This window comes from Tamandua tetradactyla, chromosome 11 (genome assembly GCF_023851605.1).
Source record: "Tamandua tetradactyla isolate mTamTet1 chromosome 11, mTamTet1.pri, whole genome shotgun sequence".
Lineage (NCBI taxonomy): Eukaryota > Metazoa > Chordata > Mammalia > Pilosa > Myrmecophagidae > Tamandua > Tamandua tetradactyla.
The window spans coordinates 22654792-22676806 of NC_135337.1; the positions used below are offsets into that span (position 1 = coordinate 22654792).

Sequence of the window (22015 nt, forward strand, 5' to 3'; positions counted from 1 at the left end):
ATATAAAATGGGAATGATAATACTACCCGCCTCTTAGAATAGCTGTAAAAAGCAAATGAATTTATATTTGTAGAGCACCAAAAACAGATCCTGGCAAAAAATTAAATGCTTATTGAGCAATAAACATTTGCCATTATTTTCAATTCTATAGTGCAAATCTATGGACCGTCCCAAAACCCTCAATGGAGTCCTATGACCTACCGAGGAAACTTTATATGGATTCCTCACCCTGGTATTCATTCTGCCTCCATCTGACCTCTGAGCCTCCTATTCTACCTCCCCCACATGTGTCCTGGACACACACCAGGCAAACTGTAGAATTTACTGTCCCTGAACATGTGTCCATGGCCTCCTTCCTCTAAGTCACTGGTCCTTGCTATTCTCTCTTTTAGATACCTCCTCTGACTTCTCTACCTGATAAAACCCTGTCCATCCTTCAAACCCCTTTTAATTCCTCTATGAATCAATTCTTTTTTGAACCTTTCAACCAGATGTGTTACTACCCTATGAATTACTCCTAGAATAGAAGTTATGTTTCTCTTACAGCAGTCATCTTTTCCACACCCCTAATTTGCAGTACTTTTATTCCCCCTACAGGCTTGGAGCCCTTTCCCAAAATACTAATATTAAAATCACAAATCTTTTTCCTGATACATCAATATTAGAATTAAAAACCCATTCAACACTGCGTGTTGCCTTAGTTGAATAAACTAAAACTCTACTAGGTCTACCACCTAGATTAGAATCACAAACTCATTCAACACTGTGTGTTGCCTAAGTTATATAAATTAATTTTCTGCCAGCTCTACCACCTAGAAATCCCAAGAGAAGCAACTCAAGAGTTCGATGACTTGAGCTTATTCAATGGCACATTAACAACCTCTGGCATGTTAGTCACCGCAGAATTGAACATAATGGCATATGCACACTCCCTACCTCAGACGCATGGGAGGTTCCCAAACCTTAACCTCACAAAAAGACAGTCACAACAGTGCACATTCCTAACAATAAAGTGGACACTCAATAAACCCTGCTGGCAGTGACATCATCCAGGTACACAGGGTCAGGGAGCAGGCTGTGTGTAACTCCATTCTATGGAAAAGAGCTGTAATGTGACACCAGGCATTGAGACCTCTTTGCCTCAGGAACTCTGGACATTCAGGGCACAGCAAAGCGCTCTCTCATTCTCAGATTTACTTCAGACATTCAAGAAAAACCCTCCCCCCCCAGCACCACTAAGAAAAATGTCCTGAAGACATCAGTTTGTAGAACCCCTATGACAAAGTAGTAAATTCCATTTTCCCTAAAGTGAATGATAGGTTCTTGAAGGTTGAGAATATTCTCACTCTTTGAATGCAAGATGGTACCCACAATTCTTAGGCAGACCTGCCAATCTCCCTTTTAAAATATCCCTAGAAAATTTACTAGAGTGACTATGGTTCATTTAACTGTGTTCACTTAAATGCACATTTGGTTAAGACAACAAGAAAGTAAAATTAAATGTTTAAGTCAGAATATATCACTTAAATGCACATTTGGTTAAGACAACAAGAAAGTAAAATTAAATGTTTAAGTCAGAATATATTAGACTCCTTTGAAACACAAACTCTTTCAATGAAAGAACAAAGTCACTGCCTTATTCCTTATTACTGGTTGCTTTAACTGAATGGACATTTCTAATTTTTTTACTATGCTTAAAGTATGAGATATCTTTTTCCTGTAGATCAACGGTCCTTCATAGGAAACAATTTCCTACTCTAAACACTCTCCAACCCTAATCCCATAGAAGCAAAGTCAATCCGCACTCCTATGCTACTTCCTCAAAGGCAAAGATAATAATACCAAGAAACATGGGGCAACCAAATAAAATAACTCAATAATTTGCCAAACAAGCAGAATCTTACTCATAAAATAGGACTTGGATACAGCTCCCTACAGCTGAAGTGTCCCATTTTCCAAAAATGAACTGCACAAACAAAAATATCCTGAGATACAACAGAGGCTTTGTGAACTGTAAAGCTTAAACACCTGTAACACACACTGCCCTGTACCCTGCGGGTGCTCCATAAATGCTAGGTGGCTGATTCACAGGGCAATTAATCTGGTGAAGAGTGTGTCTCTCCTACTCTGGGGGGTGATAATGAGTCTATTAGTGCTGTTTGTTGTTGTGATAGGGAGAACTAATATAGACCGAAGTCTCAAAGAACCAAACTGTGACAGGTTCAAATTATATTAACTTTCCCTGAGCATCTGAGCCTAAAAAAATTTGGTACTGTTACTTGCACCATTGGGCAAAGTGACTAAAACTACCATAATAGTACCTGGTGTTTCCTCACCAAACAGCCAACAAGCCAAATGATTGAGAAAAAAAAAAACACAGAAACTTACTTTTCATAGACCAGCTCCTCATCGATGGAAAAATAGTGGGTATTTACTGTGCTTTTGGGTCTATTCCTTAAAGTAGCAAAATATAACCGATCTGAAAGACAAGTTTAAAAGATGGGAGAAAACACATGAGAAACAGGGAAGATGGAGGTGGGGATGGAGATAATAAACGAAAGATCACTGCAATGAAAATAACTGCTGCCCATAATTTAAAGATCCCAATAACACGTGAAATTCTTGTGAAAACCTGATCTCTCCCAGAATGCGTTTGAGACCCAAGAGCACAACAGTTTAAGAGGCAAGAGTAGGACTGGTTGAAGGAGCCTGGCAGGGAGCACAGTTCCCACATTTCCCTTGTTTCAGGCCAGTGGGAGTAGACAGGAGCTGGGGGTACTCCCCGAACTGGAGATGCAAGTTTGGTTCAGAAATCTCCAGACCTCGGCAGCTGCGGAGGAGGAAGAGGGAGGTAAGCTTCTCCCCAGCAGCTCCGGAGACTTCGAGAAGAGGAAGAGAGGGGAAACCTGGGGGTGTGGTGGGGGTGTCCGGAAAACGGAGGCCACCAAGGGTATGAAAAAGGCGGCCGAAGAAAACTCCCGCGGCAGGATCCCCAAGTTGTTGCCTGCAGGAGCCGGGGCAGAAGCCGGCACTGTACACCACAGGGCGGGGAGGCCATCTGAGGGAGCTGCAAAAGGAACGAGGGACGCAAGAAAGAGAAGCCGGAAGCAGGGGGTCCTCGGGGAGAGGAGAGTACGGAGTGGAGACCAGAGCGCGCACAGAGGCTTGCGGGACACTGGGGGGAGCCGGGAAGGAGCTGGGGGCCGTGGTTGGGACTTAGGGAACAGAAGTGTAGAGTCGGAGCGAGGGAGGGTTGGAGGATGCGGGGCGGCTGCTCCTCACCTTTCATGAACTCGCAAGCCCCGATTAGTTCCCCAGACTCCGCTGCCATCTTAAGCGAGATACGCACGGATAGGGGGCTGGGTCGTGGCCAGCTGAGGTCACCCACCCCCGGGGGCTTTCCCACTGCCCTGGAGCCTGGGTGCTCGCAGTCCCCAACGCCGAGACGGCCCGTGAGAGGCAGAAGGCGCCGAAGGCGGAGACGGCCAGGGGGTCAGCGCGCGGGGCGCCCCGGGGACATTCCGCCGGGAGCCCGAGCCCGCTCCGCGCGGTGCGCACACGCCCCGGGCTGTGGCCGCTCCGAGCCGGACCCGGCTGCAGCTTTTGCTGCTGCTGCTCTGCTGCCGCCGCCGCCGCCGCCGCGCCTGGGAAACGCAGACCAGCTCTCACAGCCGGGCAAAGTCTTCCCCCGGCTCCCAAAGTAATCATGGAGGAGGAGACGTCTGGCCCCGATCGCGCCCGTGGCTATTCGTGGGGCAGCGGGCAGGACTCCTGTGCCCGCGGGCTGGTAGCAGCTGCTCCGGCTGCACCTTCGCCACCTCCTTTCAGCAGCTCCTCTTCCTCCTCCTCCCCCTAGGCCCACCCCCAGACCTTCCTCCCCGCCTTCCCCCAGCCCCCTCCACTTTCACGGCTCTACGGCCCTCCCTTAAAGGGACAGTCCCGCTCCTTTCTCCGCACCGGTCCCGCACCCCAGTTTCCGGGCGCCCCATGGGTCACTAGGAGCCAGTTGCTAAGGCTTTGTTGCCGTTCACCAATTGCTGTACAGGAAACTGGGCCCTCGGCCGAGGGGAGCGGGCGGGGCCTCCAGACCAGAAACTTATGAATGAAACGGGGGAACTTGTGGGCGACGGGGGAATCGGTGGGGGACGGGGGAATTGGTAGGGGACGTCGAGGAGGGCGCTGTTGAGGCCAGCGAGGCAAGGATGCGCCGGCGCCCCCTCCTTTTCTGCCCCCACAAAGTCTTCTAGTCTGGATTTTTCTTCTCGGACCCTCATCCCCCTTCTCCCTTGCCCCGCCCACCCCCGTTCTCCTAAACTTTTAAATGCATGCACACACTTACAGCCCTCACATTTTCTCCACACCCTGCCTCGCTTCTAGCTAACTTGTTAATCAACCCCATCACTCAGGGTTTCTGTCTTCCCAAAAATGAGAGGAGTGCTACCTCCCAGTTCAGAAGTACACGTACTGGTTTCCTCTACACATACTAGAGTCTGATATAACTTGTGCTTTGTTCTCACGGGGAAAAACATTCCCATCCGGTTCCCCCGGCCCTCTTCCGCGGGCCGCCACCGTCGGCGCAAAGTCATCACAAACGCCTAACCTTTCTTCAGCTCGGGCCGCGGGAGGGGGCGGGGCAGCGCGGCCCGGCAGGGGCGAGGGGAGGGGGCCGCACGTCAAAGGGGGACAGGAACACAAAGCGTTTCTTCACGTAATCTCCGCTGGAGCGCTGCAGCGAGCGGTTCCTCTCACAGAGGTTCTTGACTTGCGTCGGCGAGGTCCTTCGTACTGTTTGAGCAACTTCCACGCTACAGGTCCCGTGGAAGTGTCTCATTAGTGGGCATTCCCTAGCCTGCAAAAATGGCGCTCCCGACCCGCCAACCGAAAAGCGTGCGCGCTGAGGGGCGTCTCCAGAAGAGGAAAGAGATGTGCGCCAGCCTTAGGGTCGGCGTCGCTTGTTTACCTTTAGGAAGCGAGGGGGCGCGCAAGGGAAGCGCCCCTGGACTGTCTTCGGGGAAGGGTTCTGAGGCAGGGAGTAGAGCTCAATGCGTTTGCTACTGTCTCTTTGGCTCTCCAAAAAGCTAAACGATAAACAAATATTACTTTGATATTTCAGATTACTTATTCGGTAAATCTCAGCAATGCTAACCAAGCATACCTTTTTAAGAGAGTTAAAACAGAACCTGCCCTAACATCAAACTCTCTATGACCTTTTAAGCCAGAACCATATAAACTTCGAGCTGGAAGAAACTACTAAGATCCTATCCTACAGTCCACTAATTTTCACCAGGGGGAAAAACTCAAGAGTCCTGCAAAGATTCATTTTAATGGGTGTTCCGCAGCTAACCTGAGATGCATTCCATATTTAACAGGTTACCAGCAGTGCCCATAGAGTTCTAAAGAATGAAACATCTCCCAGACATGTTGTCCACACGCACATTAGTTGAATTTTGCCTAATGTTTATTCCCCAAAATCTTAGTTTGTTCATCCAAAAACTTTTATTTAAAGGAAGTTCTAATTGTGATTTTATATGTGAAAAGCAGGGATCTTTCAGTAAATGTATTCACTTTGTTTTAAGGCTAAATTAATCCAGAGATGGCAATCTATTTCCAAATTTGCTGATTTTTAAAATTCTTGTAGAATCTAAGCTCGCTTAACATATTTCCTAACAGCATTTCAATGGACTGTTCTGTTAGAAAAATTGTGTTAAAAAAAGAAATCAGTTCTCATTCAAAGTAAAAATTTTTAATTTCACAAATAAAAATAGACGAATGAAAAGAACCCAAATATCTACACTTTGATTATGCTCTGGTTATTTTCTAAAATGAGTTTACAAAACTTTCAAGTAATTCCAGTACTTAGAAATTTTATTCGAGTGAATTATGACCTCAAAATTAGTCCTTAAAATCAAGAACTCAAGCTGAAAAGTTTATTTTTCCTTACCAAATAAGGAATATTTATTGGAGCATCATAATATGAATACTAGAATTAAATTTTGTAAGTATTAAGTGTCTATAAGTAATAATTTTTGCATGAAAAGAAAACAAATGGTTATCAATCTAAACAGATTTCTTTAAGTTTAAAATCTGCATAATCTAAATGGTATAGAAAATTCTTCAAGAAAAGTTGTGAAGAGAGTCACCACCCAGCAAACATACATAGAAAGGTTCTAATGAGATCATAAAACACTATTCTCTCAATTATCATGAGGTCAAAGTTTCTGTTGGTTATAGTTTCATAATAAAGGCATCTTTTTACAGTCTATGGAGGAATATAATGGAAGAAACTATTTTTAATCACCCAATTTAATATAAATGTAAGGAAATGAATTACATTTTAAGCAGTAAAATGTTTCACACATAAAGCAAATACAAAGAGAATTAAGCTGTAACCCAACTGCAGGAAAGGAAAGTGATATATGTAAACTTAAAATCAAGTATAGAACTGTCTTCAGGTTGAAAATATTTAATCTAGCTCTTCAAAAATTGCTTAAATTCTGCCTGTGAGGCAGTCCTGTAGCCTGTTCTTCTGTCCCTTTAGTGCTAGGAAGCTTACTGTCCCTCTCAGCCCCAAAATATGTGGTCACCCTTTGGTTCTAATTCTGCCCTGGAGACCATGCTGAACACCCCTAGTATCTCTTGCACATGAAAACTCCTCAAAGATGCCTTGTGCCATCTCTTCCCTTTAATCATCCTCAGATAAAATTCCCCTTTTCTTCAACCTTTTCTTAATTTACATGGCTTCAAGCCCCATCCCTGTCCACTCACTCTCTCCCCAATTTATTTATATTACTCATAAATCGTATCCCAGGACTGAATGCGGGCCAGTGGTGACCCAGTGTGACCATTTCTGAGATTAGAAAAAAGCATTCATGAAAGAGCCATATGTGAGTGAAATCAGTGAAAAACATTAAAAAATCTAATTTTTTTCCTTTAACTCCAAGAAGAAAGGGTAATATTCTTTCTTGTTTGAAGAGATCAAGGAATAATGAGCTCAGGATAGTCAAAATCCTGACAGCTGTGAAATTTACATATGCTAGTCTTATAAAATTATCAACATTTCTCATTAGAATAGCCCTCATTTAGTTACTTGTACAGTAGTGGTGATAAGTTATCTAGGCAAGTGAAAGAAAATGTAGAATAAATACCTTGAGTTTTTCCTCCAAATTAAATTTCAGATTACAAAATAAGAAGCAGTAGAAACTTGGACTTCTGAGTAATTTGAAATTGGAAGTAATTTGAAGGCAAGTAAACTCACTGCCCTGCCCCTCTCTATGTGGGTCACGACTCCCAAGAGTCTGAACCTCCCTGGCAACATGGGACAGAAATCCTAGAATGAGCTGGAACTCGGCATCAAGGGATTGAGAGAACCTTCTCGACCAGAAGGGGGAAGAGAGAAATGAGACAAAATAAAGTGTCAGTGGCTGAGAGATTTCAGAGTCAGAAGGTTATCCTGGAGGTTATTCCTACACATTATATAGACATTCCCTTTTTAGTTTCAGGTGTATTAGAGAAGCTAGAGGGAAGTGCCTGAAACTGTAGAGCTGTGTTCCAGGAGCCATGTTTCTTGAAGATGAATGTATAATGACATAGCTTTTGCAACGTGACTGTGTGATTGTGAAAACCTTGTGTCTGATGCTCCTTTTATCTATGGTATGGACAGATGAGTAAAAAAACTATGGATTAAAAATAAATTAATAATGGGGGAACAAACGTTAAAATAAATTGAGTAGATTGAAATGCTAGTGATCAATGAAAGGGAGTGGTGCGGGGTATAGAAAAACATAGGGAGAACAAAGGTTAAAACATATTGGGTAGATGAAAATACTACCCAATATATTTGGTCAAAGAGAGAGAGGTATGGAATATGGTATGTATGAGTTTTTTCTTTTTTTTGTTTTTCTTCTCTTCTTTTTATTTCTTTTTCTGGAGTGATGCAAATGTTCTAAGAAGTGATCATGATGATGAACATACAACTATGTGATAATATTGTGAACCACTGATTATACACCAAGTATGAAATGTTCATAATGTTAAGAATGTTTGTGTTTGTATGTTGTTTTGTTTGGTCAATAAAAATATTTAAAAAAAAAAAAAAAGAACGGTAGTTGAATTGTATAAAATTTTGATAATTCCTTGTCTGATGTCAAAAATAACTTGAAGCTGTTTTTATTAATGTATATATTTTTATATAAATTTTATATAAATATATATTTTAAATGTCACTAGCATAGAACCAAAAACAAAATATGTAAACAGTGTGTTCATATAATATATTGCCTATAGATGCTAAGATCTTGGCTTAATCTTGCCATATTTTCTATTAGACTAATCACCAATGCCTGTTTAAGAATTCCAAACCAGAATCAAAGACAGTAAGAACCAGGAGGAGAAGAGAAGAACTAGAGGCCATAGTGAATTACTGATTTTCCAAAGTTACATAGCTGTTTGCTCTAATATTAATAGAATCTTTTCTATTAAAAGTTTTCTCAACTTTCTCGTAAATTGGCTTAACTTTTATTCTTAAACTTTGAGAAAATAAAATAGCAAGCAAAAATAATATGCATGCATAATATCAATAACTATTTTCTTCAGAAAAAAATTGAAATAAGCTCAAAATGGAATAATGAAAGATGTTACATTATCTGCCATCGCAATTGTTATCCTGTGGCTTTTCTATAAAAATTTGTGTTTTCCTAGCCCTGTGATTTATTGATAGTATACCAGCATTCTATAGAACATAGTTTAAGAAATAGTGGTTTAGGGCAGTCAACGTTGGCTCAGTGGCAGAGTTCTCATCTGTCATGTTGGAGACTCTGGGTTCGATTTCTGGAGCCTGACTATGTCAAAAAAAAAAAAAAATCCTCTTTCAGGTGGGCCACAGTGGCTCAGCAGGCAGAGTACTTGACTGCCATGCAGGAGACCTGGGTTGGGTTCCTGGTGCCTGCCCATGAAAAGAAAAAGAACATAGTCTTTCGGGTGGGCCATGGTGGCTCAGCAGGCAGAGTTCTCACCTGCCATACCAGAGACCTGGGTTCAATGCCCAGTGCCTGCCCATGCAAAAAAAAAAAAGTGGTTTAGTAAACCTTAACTAAAACAATCTAATTAGCATTTCCAAATAAATTTAAAGAAATTGGTCATCCTTGACGAGTGCAGTTTTAGAAGTAAAAGAAAGTCTCATGGCTAGGTCAACATATTTATAAGTGGTCAATTTATTAACCAGTTTGCTATATCTTTCAAATAGGCTAACAAGCCAACGCATTTTTAAATTTGTATAGACTTTATTCATCTACATTTATTCATCATTTCTACTCTTACAAGAGAAAAAAAAGTGGACTTTTTTTCCCCAAAACTATATAAAATAACATTCTCCATACCACTCCTCATTTAACCACTACCACAACCTCAACTATCACCAGCATCCACCACTATTATACTGCTGAGAAAATCGATAGTGAGCTATACATTTTAATATCAAGTTTTGAATACTCACTTCCACATGCACATTTAATGTATGTCCCTACTATGCTCTGTACATATTTCTGTCAGGAAAGTAATAATAGCTAATATTATTAATATATTATACTATATTAATATTAATATAAAACCAAGCCCAGCAATTTATACCTCAGTGCTTATATTAGTTGCCTAGGAGGTAGACAATATTGTTCTTACTTTGTAGATAAGGAAACTGGCACAAACAGATGCTCAACAAATATTTGGAGAACAAATAACAAAATGAATAAAAACATGTTGAGAGATGAATGTTACTTGAAGCAGTGGGAAAAAGTACTGGAATATAAACTCAAAAGACTGGTTTTCAGGCATCCCTCTACCGCTAACTATATATATTATCTTGGACTTCGTTTCCTCATCATGTTAAATAGGGATTATAGTAATTTCTAATTCATAAGAATAATAGGAGAATTAAATAAAATTGTCATATGTAATTCTATAATACACAAACATTTGTTTTTGTTAAAGCCTAAATTAAGAAATATTGTATTATTTCCAAAATCTGATTTTCACAAGCCTCAAATGATTACATCTGCTTGTATCTATGTATTGTTATTTGATTTTTTTCTAGTCAACCACATAAGCAAAATACACACTCACAGAGAAGTTCCCTCTGTCAACTGAAGACAACGCCACAGGGTACAAGTTAACTTCCATCTTTCATTTCTGAAATCCTGTGACCATGGCACCTATCTCCAGGCTATGACTGGGGCCCACAATCCTACTAAAACATTAATGGATTCCTAAATTCCCCTTCTCTGGCTCACATTCTTTCAATCGTTCCGTTCCAGAAGGCTGGGGTGCAGATGTTATTGTTCTCTGAAGTTCCCACGGTGACCCTTGATGCCATTTTGGAACACCATGTTTCCTGGTGCGTCCATTGCATATGGAGAAATACTCCAGGAGGAAATAGTATTTTAAATAAACTAACAGGATACTTTTGGTTTTCATTTTTCCAATCACAAAATATTACATACCTATTGAACAGATTTCTGATGCTTGTTCTTGTTATTAATAACACCCATAATAATATTGAGTGCCATTCGGAAAAAAACCTCTTTACAACTTCTATGTACCAAGTCTTCCAAGAGGAAGAGTCAATGTTATTCTTTGAATTATATCTAAATTATAGTTGGAATTTTTAATGTAAGAGTGAAATGAATAATCTAACATAAAAAAATAAAAAATACTTTCTACTTATTCTAAAATATTTCCCTCCAGAGCTATGTTTTATTGCCCTTAATATAAAATATATTTTTTCTTTATATTCATTCATTCTCTGAGCAAATACTCACTGTCTGCTATTTGCCTGGGACTGTGCTAGGTGCAAAGATTACAATGGAGAGCAAGGCTGAGTTCCTGTCTTTACAGTATTTACAGTCTATAAAGGGAAATAGATAAGGCTCCATATAGCAGATACATGACAGGTTGCAATAAATACAGAGTTAAGGAGCTTTTGTGAAGAGCGCCAGTGCTGAAGTGTCAGAAAGCATTTTCTGAAGAATCCTAGACTTGAAGGATGAATAGGAGTTAGCCAGTGGAGGAAATCTAGATGAAGGGAGCAAGGTAGTAGAGGAAGCGGGGAGAAGGAAGACAAGAGTCCCAAGCTGATCGAATAGTATGTGCTAGGCTGGGAGAGAATAGAAAGGTTAATCCAAGGACTTGAAGTAGTTCCATTTAGCTCCAGCATAGAGTACAAAGTGGGAAGGAGAAGGTGAAGGTCTTGGTTACTTGGGTTGGAAGTTTGGACTTCATTCAAAGACCAATGAGGCATCAAAATGAAACATATTCAGTGGAAAAAGACTAATCAGGTAGGCATTTAAAAATTGATATGATTAAAAAAATTTAAAAACCCAGGGAACTGTACAACACAGTGAACTCTAAATTAAACCATGAACTATAGCTAATAAAATTATTCAAATGTGCTTTCATCAATTGTAACAAATGTACTACATCAATGCAAGGTGTTAACAATAGGAGGTATATGGGAATTCTGTGCTTTATGTGTGATTGTTCTGTAAACCCATATCTTCTCCAAGAAAAAAAAAAGCGGGAGATGGTAGGAGTAATTTGGTAAAGAGGAAGACACAGATGAAGCAGATTGAAAGAAAGAGATGAAATCATTACAAGAACAAAAATTCTATAGAAAGCAAGACAGGAAGGGATCCAGAACTCAAGTGAAGGGGTTGATATCTGATAACATTTTATCCATAATACTGGAAGGGATTATGGGAGGAGGATTGGTAAATGGGTGCTTTGTAGGATGGTAACATAAGAATGTTCCTATCTGATAATCAATTTTCTTAAAGAAATTGGAACAGTTCATCTGCAGAAAGTGGAATGGGGAGGAGGCTTGAAGATACAAGAGAAAATGTGAAAGGGTCATTTTGAGGAGGAGAAAAGGGAACACATCAGGATCATTAGGTAGTTTTGCATGCCTACTTAAGATGCTGCCATACTGAAAGATTTCAAACAGAGTCAAGAGGTTGTCCTGGAAGTTATTCTTATGAATTATATACATATCTCTTTTTAGTTTATAGTGTATTGGAGTGGTTAGAGGGAAGTACCTGAAACTGTTGAACTGTGTTCCAGTAGCCTTGATTCTTGAAGACGATTGTATAACTATATAGCTTTTACAGTGTGACTGCGTAATTATGAAAACCTTGTGTCTGATGCTCCTTTTATCCAGGGTATGGACAGATGAGTAAAAAATAAGGATAAAAAAAAATAATTTATGGGGAGGAGATAAAGGGTAAAAAATTGGGTAGATTGAAATACTTGTGGTCAATGAGAGGGAGGAGGTAAGGGGTATGGAAAGTATGAGTTTTTCTTTTTTTCTTTTTATTTCTTTTTCTGTGACAATGCAAATATTCTAAAAATGATTGTGGTGATAAATAAACAACTATGTGATGATATTGTGAGCCATTGATTGTGTACTATGGATGGACTGTATGTGCGTAAACATTTCTCAATAAAAATGTTTTTTTTAAAAAAAAGGATGATGAAACAAGATCCTGCCATAAATTAAAAGTGGCATTATTCGATCTGGCTTTTCTCAATATTTGGCTGGTTGAAATCAGACAAGGAGTAGATGTTTATCCAGGATTCAGGCCTTACCAGACAAAATAAGATGGAAGAAAAAGGTAAAGTGTTTTTGCCTATTAATAATCCCACTGAAGACTGCAGAATCTAAGCCTGCTAAAGAAGGAAGTGAATCCTTGAGGGGATCATGGTTGATAGTAGTAAGAGGCAAGGTCTTTGCAGGGCAGCCCTCAACAAGACTGAAGAACATAAGTAAGACAAGTATCTGGAAGGATAGGAGGTGATGGTCAAAGGGTAGCATATTGGAATTACAGATTTGGAGGTATAGTAGTAATATATACTCCCCAAAGTTTTTCACACTGAGGAACACATTGAAAATTGAAAAAAATTTTATAGCATATTGGGCTAAAAGACATATTTGGGGTCTTCTCCAAGGACTGAAGGAGCCAATGTCTCTGCCCACCTGAAACACACTTACAGCACACCAGTGTGTCTCAGCATGATATATTTTAAGAAACAACCATGGGAACAAGAGGTGAAGAACAAGCAAATGGGTTAAGTACCTAGATTACAGTAAATTCAGATTTCTGTTCAAAGTTCATAACACTATATAAATTTATAAGCTGCCAGAGAGGTCTAATTATGATGTATGTGAAATCTCTTCCAAGTCTCATCAGTAAATACCTGGTCTCGTGATAGCTGGAGAGGCATGCAAAAAGTTTTCGCATTCCTTCAAGACCTGGAAGACTGTTTAGATGTTGTAGAAATGCCTGTCAAGTTATTGATTAATTAGAGCATCCCCAAATACAAATTAACAACATAGCTGCTTATAATGTCTGCTGTGAAAGAGAGCTATTCACATTATAAGAATATAACTGCTAAAATTTGTTATAGGAACATAAAACAAATTCCTTCACATATTAATAAATGATTGGAAAGCTATGAAATCTAAATTTGAGTTAGTGCAGCAAATTTGACTCAGTTCTTTTTTTTACATTTACTAAAGATTCAGAAGCTTTTTAAAATTGACCCATTGCCTTAAAGTGCTTCTCACCTCTGAATACATCAGTTACCTCTTTAAAGTCAACCCCTTTGGTTTACCATCTTTTGCAAGACTGTTAGTGATGTCTCACTTCACCTCCACATACATATATCCACATAAACATAAACACACTTTGGGAAAGAGCCCTCTTTCCACTGTAATAAGCCACCTATGTCTTCTACCTACCAACCATAAGTGAAATCTGGCTCTCTGACAGTATCCATTTGGCAATCTTCATGGGTAGACGCTTTTCACCCTCACAGCCTGTATCCCAAGGGATGAGGACATGAGGTCCAACATTCTGCCAGTTTCACAATACCACTTCAAATCTAACCTTGTGAAAAATTTCTGATGCTAAGAAAAAACAAGATCATTCACCATAGTTCTAACTCTAAAATTAAAACTAAAGTCACTAACAAGATAGTCTACATTCCTTTCAATTTCTTAAATCTGAGTATCACCACCACGACCCTCAACCATCACCATCACCATCATCATATCTTTGTACAAAATGAATTATAGTTTGATATTATTTTACTATTTATAGAAAATCATGATGAGCTACTTAACGATTGCATTTCTTTCTTACTAAATAACACAGAAAAAAATGCTGTAAATAGTCTGCAAAGCAAACGAACTATAATAGAGTGGAGTTTACTCCATTAATGCCAAAGAAGCAAGAATTATAAGAGGAACCTTATAGATAAGGTCTACTTAATAGGATCTTTCATTCTTTCTTAATAGTCAATTCTCTTCTTATTCTCTCTTGAAATCACTTCAGTCAGGCTTCTGTACCCACCATTCCACCAAAACTGTTCTTGTCAAGGTCACTAATTGTGATACTAATGTCAATGACCAATTCTCAGTCCTCGTCTTACTTGACCTATTGGAACCACTTTCCTCACTTGGCCTCTATAACACCATATTTCCTGGTTTCCTTTCAGCCTCATTGGCTACTACTTTTGTAGACTTTTCCTCCTCATCTCCTCAACTTCTTAAGTTGGAGTGTCCCTGAGCTCAGAACCTATACCTCTTCTCTTCTCTTCTATTTTATCTTATCTTATCTATCTCAGCCACGTCCATAATGATCTCTCCTTATCATCTGGCTTTAACTATGAACTGTGCTGACTTCCACTGTTTTTCTCCAATACTGACCCCTCCAATATATCTTAAGTTACACATCCAACTGTACACTAGACATTTCCACTTGAATGCCTAAAAGGCACCTGAAACTCAGCATGACTCAAACCAAAGTCCTGATCTTTACCCCAAGGCTTAATCCTTGTGCAGTCTTCCTCATCTCAGTTAGTGGCAATTCCACCTTCCAGTGCTCAGAGCAAAAACCTTGGATTCATCCTTGACCTCTCTCCTTCTTTAATACACCACATCTAATCTGTAGCAAAGCCTGGCATCTCTACCTTCAAAATATATTCAGAACTGAACAGTTTTCGACTATAGTATCACACCCAAGCCACCATCATCTCTGGGTAATTGCAACAATCTCCTAACTTGTTACCCTCCTTCTGCCCTTATCCCCTATGATCTAATACTATCACAGCAGCCAAAGGGATCCTTTTAAAATGTTAAGTCAGATCATATCCCTTCTTAGATCAAGACCCTCAAATAGCATCCCAAATGATTCAGGGAAAAAGCAAAAATCCTTAGACTGGCCTATAAAACATCATTTCCCTTTGCAGTAGATTAAGATATGTGTCCCAGTTATGTACCCTAGACAAAACATCCATAATCCCCCATTGTTGTACTTGTGAACCCATTCTATATAAGACCTTTAGAAGATATTATTTTTAATTAAGATGTGGGCAACTGTGTCGAGATGGTTCTTAATCTTGTTCCTGGAGGGCTTATCAAGAAGACCACAGAGAGGAAAGCCACAGGAAGCAGCCAGAAGCTGGAAGTCAACAGAACTTGGAAAAGAAAGAAGACAATACCACCATGTGCACTGCCATTCAAAAGAAAAACCAAAGAACACTAAAGACTGTGAGCCAATCAGGACATACCAACCTCGGGAAGAAGCAAGCCTTTTAACCTCTGAAAACGTAAGCCAATAAACTGTTAGGACAAACCATTGTATGGCATTTGTTTTAGCATCTAAGAAATTAAGATACCCTTCGTCATTCCCTCAACTCCGTCTCTTATCACTCTGCCCCTTATTCACTTTACTCTTGTGGTTTGTTGAACATTACAGATACACTACAATCTCAGGGTCCTTGCCCTTACAGTTCCCCCTGCCAAGAATTCTTCCTCTGATATTTCTATGGCTCGCTCCCTCACCTCTTTAGGTCTTTGTTCAAATGTCATCTTCTCAGCAAAGCCTTCCCTGACCACCATTTAAAAGTCTGAACCCTACACTTCCCCCACCAGTATTCCCTCTCTGAGTTCTCTGATTACTTTTTCCATAGTACTTATCAGTTTTGAACATACTGGATATTTTATTTCTTTATTTTGTTCATTGTCTAATGCATAACCGCTAGATCATAAGTTCCATAATGGTAAAAATTTATGTGCATTTTGCTCACTACTCACTGTTCTATCTTCAGAGTAGAACAGAACCAGATACCTAGCGGTTCTCCAACACATTTTTTTTAATTAATCAACTAACTAAACTGATTAACTACCTGACCAACTAATAATCGTTGTGGTTGGTAATGACAGAAGCAAGACTGAAGTGGTTTGAGAAGTGTCTGGACGGTGAGGGATATAAGAGAAATTATGAAAACAAGTTTTCAAGAAGCTTGGAAGATAAGAGCTAAGGCAAGGTGGTGAAAGGTTGAAAAACTAAGGGAATGCTGTTTTGTTTTGGTTTTGTTAAGGCTGGTATCTTTGAGCACATGGTAGATTGATGCAAAGAGACCAGTAGAGTTGGAAAGGCTGAGGGCATCAAAGAGGGAAAGCCTAAATGACCTGATGAAGCAGAAGAGGTCAAGATCAAGAATAAGAAAGATTAGCCTTGGGCAGGCCATGGTGGCTCAGCAGGCAAGAATGCTTGCCTGCCATGCCAGAGGACCCGGGTTCAATTTCCGGTGCCTGCCCATGTAAAAAAAAAAAAAAAAAGAAAGATTAGCCTTGGTCAAGTAGAGGATCACCCTGTTTTTGTAGATGAAAATCAAAGAACTTTATCTTAAAGGGCCAAATAGTAAATATTTGCAGCTTTATAGGCCATATTACTCAGGGTTCTCCAGAGAAACAGAACTAACAGAGAAATTAGTAGGTAGATATAAATACTGATCTAATGTAAATATTATGAGATTTATTATAAGAATTGGTTTATGCAACCATTTGGATCCATTCAGAATTGACAAGTTAGAATTCCATAGCGCAGGCTGCAAGATCAAAACGCCAACGAAATTTTTGATAAATTCCCCAAGAGGAGATACCTGGTTGAAGTAGAGATAGAAATTCTTCTTTTTCTGACTTTAAGGCCTTCAGATCAGATGAGGTTGTTATCATTGCTGAAGACAAGCTCCTTTGTTGATTGTAGATGTAATCAGTCAGAGATGCAATTAACTGACTAGTGATTTAAATCCACAAAATACCCTCACAGTAATACTCAAGCAGTGCTTTCCTGACCAAACAACTGGACACCATAACCTAGCCAAGTTGACACATGAGTTTAACCATCACATAGGCCATACAGTCTCTATTGCCAAAGCAGTCAAAGACAATACATAAACAAATTGGCATAGCTGTGTTCCAATAAGTTTTTATTTACATAAACAAGTGGCAGACCCATAAGCTATAGATTCCCATTCCCTACTCTAAGATTAGAGGGGAATAAATAAGATTGGGTGCAAATGTAGATGAGCTTGTGAGTTGGATAGGAAGGTGGTAAAGTGGTAGGAATGGTATACTTATCTAATTACTTCATTTCTCTATAATTTGGAAGTTAAGATCACCTGCTAAGAAAGAAGGAGTGGAACTAACTAGAGGTTTTGTGGAGAGTGGTGGATATTTGAAAAAAATGGAGAGAAAAATTGTCCAACTTAGATTAAAAACCAATTCACCCAGCTGTAGTCCATCATAACCAATCTTGTGAACAGAGAGCAATTCCAAGACTGAAAGAGTTGTCTTGTATTGGCTGCCTCCCCAACATCCAGTGGCAGGAGGAAAGAAGAGGGATAGAGGAACAGTAAATAAATAAACAAACAAATAAATAAGTAACTATATCAGGAGGTGATAAGGGCAAAAAATAAAATAAAATAGGGTACAAGGATAAAGAGTAATGAGATGCTATTTTACATAGGGTAGTCAGGAGAATCTCTCTGATAAAGTATTTTTGACAACACCTGAAAGATATCAAGGAGTGGGCTGTGCAGATATTTGGGGGAAGATTTTTTCAGTTAAAAGAAACATCAGTGCTACATTCTGAGATGGGAGCATGCTTGGAGTATACAAGAAGAATCAAGATGGTAGAAGTAGAGTGAATGAGAGGAAAGTAGTAGGAAATGAGGTCAGAGATATAGGGCTGTGGGTAAGGCAGATCTTAGAGGACTTGGTAGACTTTGGTAAACTCTTTGTATTTTAAGGTATCTATCACATTTAGAACAAAATCCAAATTGCTTATCAGGAACCTTGAGATCCTTAGCCATCCATTCCTGACCACCTTCCATGCCGATCTTTGGCCATTCTTGGTTTTACCATTTTTCCTGCCCACACTATATAGATATCTCTTTCCTGGCCTCATCTTGTCCTTTATGGTCAATGCCTTCCACAACACCACAGCATAGCAATGCGTAGAATGCCCTTTTCACCACCTCTCCCTGCCAAAATCATCTCAGTCAAAACCTAGCTCAAATGCTATGGGTCACATTTAGTCATTCCCTCTTCTATGTTCCTACAACATTTTATCTGTACTTTGCTTTACAGGTGCTTAAGATCTATAATAAAAGCATCTGGGTCCATGATCATTAACACCACAAGATGGTGGAACACCTATTCTTTAAATTTCCCCAAATTTATAGTGTCTTGCATGTATTCAAGCCTTAACAAATCTTTTACATAAAAGGATAAAGCATGCCTGAGGTCCAAGAAATAATCTAGTATGACTGGAGCAAAGGGTAAATGAAAGGCAGCTCTGGGATATAGAACTAGAAAGATCATGGAGAGCTTCTAACACCAGGCTGAGGCATTTGGAGTGCAACACCATAAACCTGTATTCCCCATTCCTTAGTCAAAGAAAATACAGTAAATAAAAGCTAATAGTATTTTTTAAAGCTTTAAGTCTATGCTGGGGCTGAAAGAAGAGCACTGATTTTTAGCAAGGAATAAAATAAGATGCTCCCATACATTTAACCCTTATTAACCTGAAGCCCCGACACTATTGATGCAAAATTTAAAATATTAACAGGAAGTCAGACCCATGACTCAGTCTAGGATTTTTCACTAATTGTAAAGTGAGCTAGCTTACAACCCCTCTAAATCTCAGTTTTATCATCTGTAAAATGGGGATAACACTAGGACCTATGTTTAGGGTTGTGAGAATTAAATTATATAATGCGATGTAAAGTACTTAACCTTAGCACAGAGCCTACAGGTGAGTGTTCAATAAACATTACTATTATTATACCTTACAGTGAAGTATCAGCTAGCTGCAAACTCTACAATTTTTTTTTTTGATGAATCAGGTGAAAACCCTGAAGGTATAACACCTGAATTAAAAAGCAGGTACAAGTCAGGTACAAACATTCAGAATAAATCTATATTTCTTATTTTTCCAAGAGATTTATGATCTGCACAAAGACTGCAAAGCTTAAGTATTGTGAAATGTCCTTCCAAAGGACATTCTATCCAAAGAACTTTGGATAGAAATTATAATTCAGTATATTGCATCTCTAAACAGATGATTACTATTCTATACAAAGGGCAAGGTAGGAAATTCCACTTCACATTAGTCTTAGATCTTTAAAACTAAGAAAGTTCTTTAGATGCTTGCTCTTAAAAAATAAAACTTACGAAATATTTTATTAACTATTAGAAAGTGGAATCAGTTTTTCTAGAACGATTTGCCACTTTTAGAACTGGCATAAAATACAGAAACAGAACTTGGCTGGGAAAAATTAGAAACAACTGATACTTAATGAGTTTCCTGAAAGAAAGTTCAACTCCTTTATCCTGACTCTATTCCATTCTTATCCTCTATTCACTTCTTATTCTATTGTCTTTAGGTTCTTCAATCCTTCAGCTAAATCCTGAGCCCAAGAGCAGAGCTCCCACTGTAGGAGAGTGATTATCACATGAACCTTGGTATCAGCCAGCCTGTGTTCAAATCCCAGGTTAGCTGCTTTCCTACCAGCTGTGTGACTAAAACCAACCTGCATTACTTAATATAAATTCACTTTTCTCCTCTGTAAAATAGGAATAAGTGAAAGGGTTATGGGGATAAGTGAAGAGAGCATACTTAAGTAGTCAGTACATGCCTGGCACATTGTAGTCAGTAGATGGTAGCTGCTATTATCACCATATTATTGCTTAGTTGGGACCATAAGTATTTCTAGAGCCAAGCAGGGTTTACAATATCAATAGACATTTCTAGGAGTCGGTTGAATAACAGTAGACTCACTATAAGCCTTTCTGAAGATTACAAAATGTAAAGTTACACTACTGAACAAAAGTCTTGACCTGTTGTGAATATTTAAGATATATAACCTTTCTGTGGCTTTTAAAGACAAGAAGGGAGGAATACCAGACAGCCGCCCCCATTCCAGGAATTCAGAGAAGGAGTTAATGAAGCATTGTCTGTGAGACTTGTTGAATTATATGGGAGAATGGTGATACACCAGTCTTGATAACAGGAGAGAAAGGGTGCTTACCCGCAAAAACATCATTGCCTGCCACCCTTCCCTTTGGATTACAACAGTTTCGAGTACAGAAATCATATAAAAAAAAAAAAAAGTCAGCATCCTTGACGACTAACTCCCTAGAAGCTGTTACTGGTCCTGAGTACGACTAGGTTTTCCCTCTCTGCCAGCCAAACAGATGTGAACTCCAGGAAAGTTACTCTTTCTAAAAATGCCTTAGCATATTAAGATGCTCATACCCCCACCTATCTCAAGGATCCACCAATGAAACAGCCAAAACTATGGGTACATGCATACATATTGCTCCCAGAAAGTCATTTCAGAAACTTACTGGGACCAAGACAACACTAACTTCACACTAACCTGCAATTTGTGGGGCCCATACTTCTTCTTCTCCTTCATACGGATATCCTCCTGGACTGTAAGGACCCCACATATTCTGAGTTACCTTTTCATTCTTCTGGGTGGCACAAGCCTGTTGTACTCAGGCGAGAAGACAGAAGAATTCTGCCTGATCACATGGGCAGACATGGTGTTCCATTACCTTCCATCAGTTAGATTGTAAGGTTAGGGAACTAGATTAAATTACAGTCTGGGCATGTGCTGACATTGTAATGCAAGTAAAGGTATGGATGACAGCAGACTGTGTTTTGTATTCAGAAAACACCAAACTTTGCAGGAAAGTGCATTGTGGGTCTTAAAAATGTTTATCAAAACCTTCCCAGAAGCTCTTAGTAAAGCAGAAACCCAGTGTGAAATAATGAAAGCTGACCACATCAGAGCCTCTCAGCTGGATTTTGCTGTGTCTAATATTGTGACTTACTCTTTGTCAACACAGCCACCACCAAATTGGATAACTAACAGTTTGCTGATTCTGTTTAATTGGGTCAAATTAACATGCCAGCCATGTAACCATGTGGGGGGAATACTGATCACAAACTATATGTTGATGTTTTAAAATATAAAATTCTCTTTCCCCAAACCTGGGTTGAATTACACAGGGTTATGTCACCTTCTCTCACCCTTCAGGCTTCCAACAGCAGCATACAAACAAGAGGGCTGAACTAGTTCAGTCTGCCAATAAAGTAACGTCTAATGAGCTAACATGAAGGGAGGGCCTGGCATGGGAGTTAGAGATGCCAACTGTTTGTGGTGGTAAAGAGCAAAGAGTCAGACCTCCTGAGCTCAACTCCCAGTTCTGCCACTTACTAGTGATGAGATCTTGGGTAAGTTTTTTAAACCCAGCTAAACCTGTTTCTCCATCTATAAGATAGAGCTAATAATAATACCCACCCTAAGGAGTTGTTTTATGATTAAATGAGATGGTTCATGTTAAGTACTTACCATAATGCCTGTTATATAATAAGCCTTCAAAAAGTGTTAGCTACTACTAGCAAAAAATACCAGGCTAAAGAAAGCTTTGCTGATATTTGCTGTCTCAGAAACATTCTGTTTCAAATAGACACTAGCCTGGGATTCCCAGCCTCAGTGCTGTGGACATTTTGAATTGAATAATTCTTTGTTGGGGGTAGCTGCCATGTACATTGGAGCATGCTCAGCAGCATCCCTGGTTTCTGACCACTGTGTAGTGCTTCCCAGTTGT

The 22015-nt window shown here is 39.6% G+C and overlaps 1 protein-coding gene across 19 annotated transcripts in view; it reads right to left on the reverse strand.

Moving 5' to 3' along the window:
* CDC14A (cell division cycle 14A) overlaps positions 1 to 10294 on the reverse strand; it is a 151552-nt gene extending 141258 nt beyond the window's left edge. For 2 of the 19 annotated variants that reach the window (XM_077120103.1, XM_077120100.1), the window contains exons 1-2: positions 4442 to 4543; positions 2389 to 2479 (exon numbers count right to left, since the gene is read on the reverse strand). In XM_077120103.1, the coding sequence (XP_076976218.1) occupies positions 2389 to 2479; positions 4442 to 4535 (185 nt within the window). In that variant the 5' untranslated portion in view covers positions 4536 to 4543. Of the gene's footprint in view, positions 1 to 812; positions 912 to 936; positions 1496 to 2388; positions 2480 to 2906; positions 3205 to 3282; positions 3448 to 4339; positions 4355 to 4441; positions 4620 to 10113 lie in introns of those variants that run through there. The other 17 variants (XM_077120105.1, XM_077120104.1, XM_077120117.1 and 14 more) reach the window with 14 other exon arrangements.
* Between the last annotated feature and the right edge of the window lie 11721 nt (positions 10295 to 22015).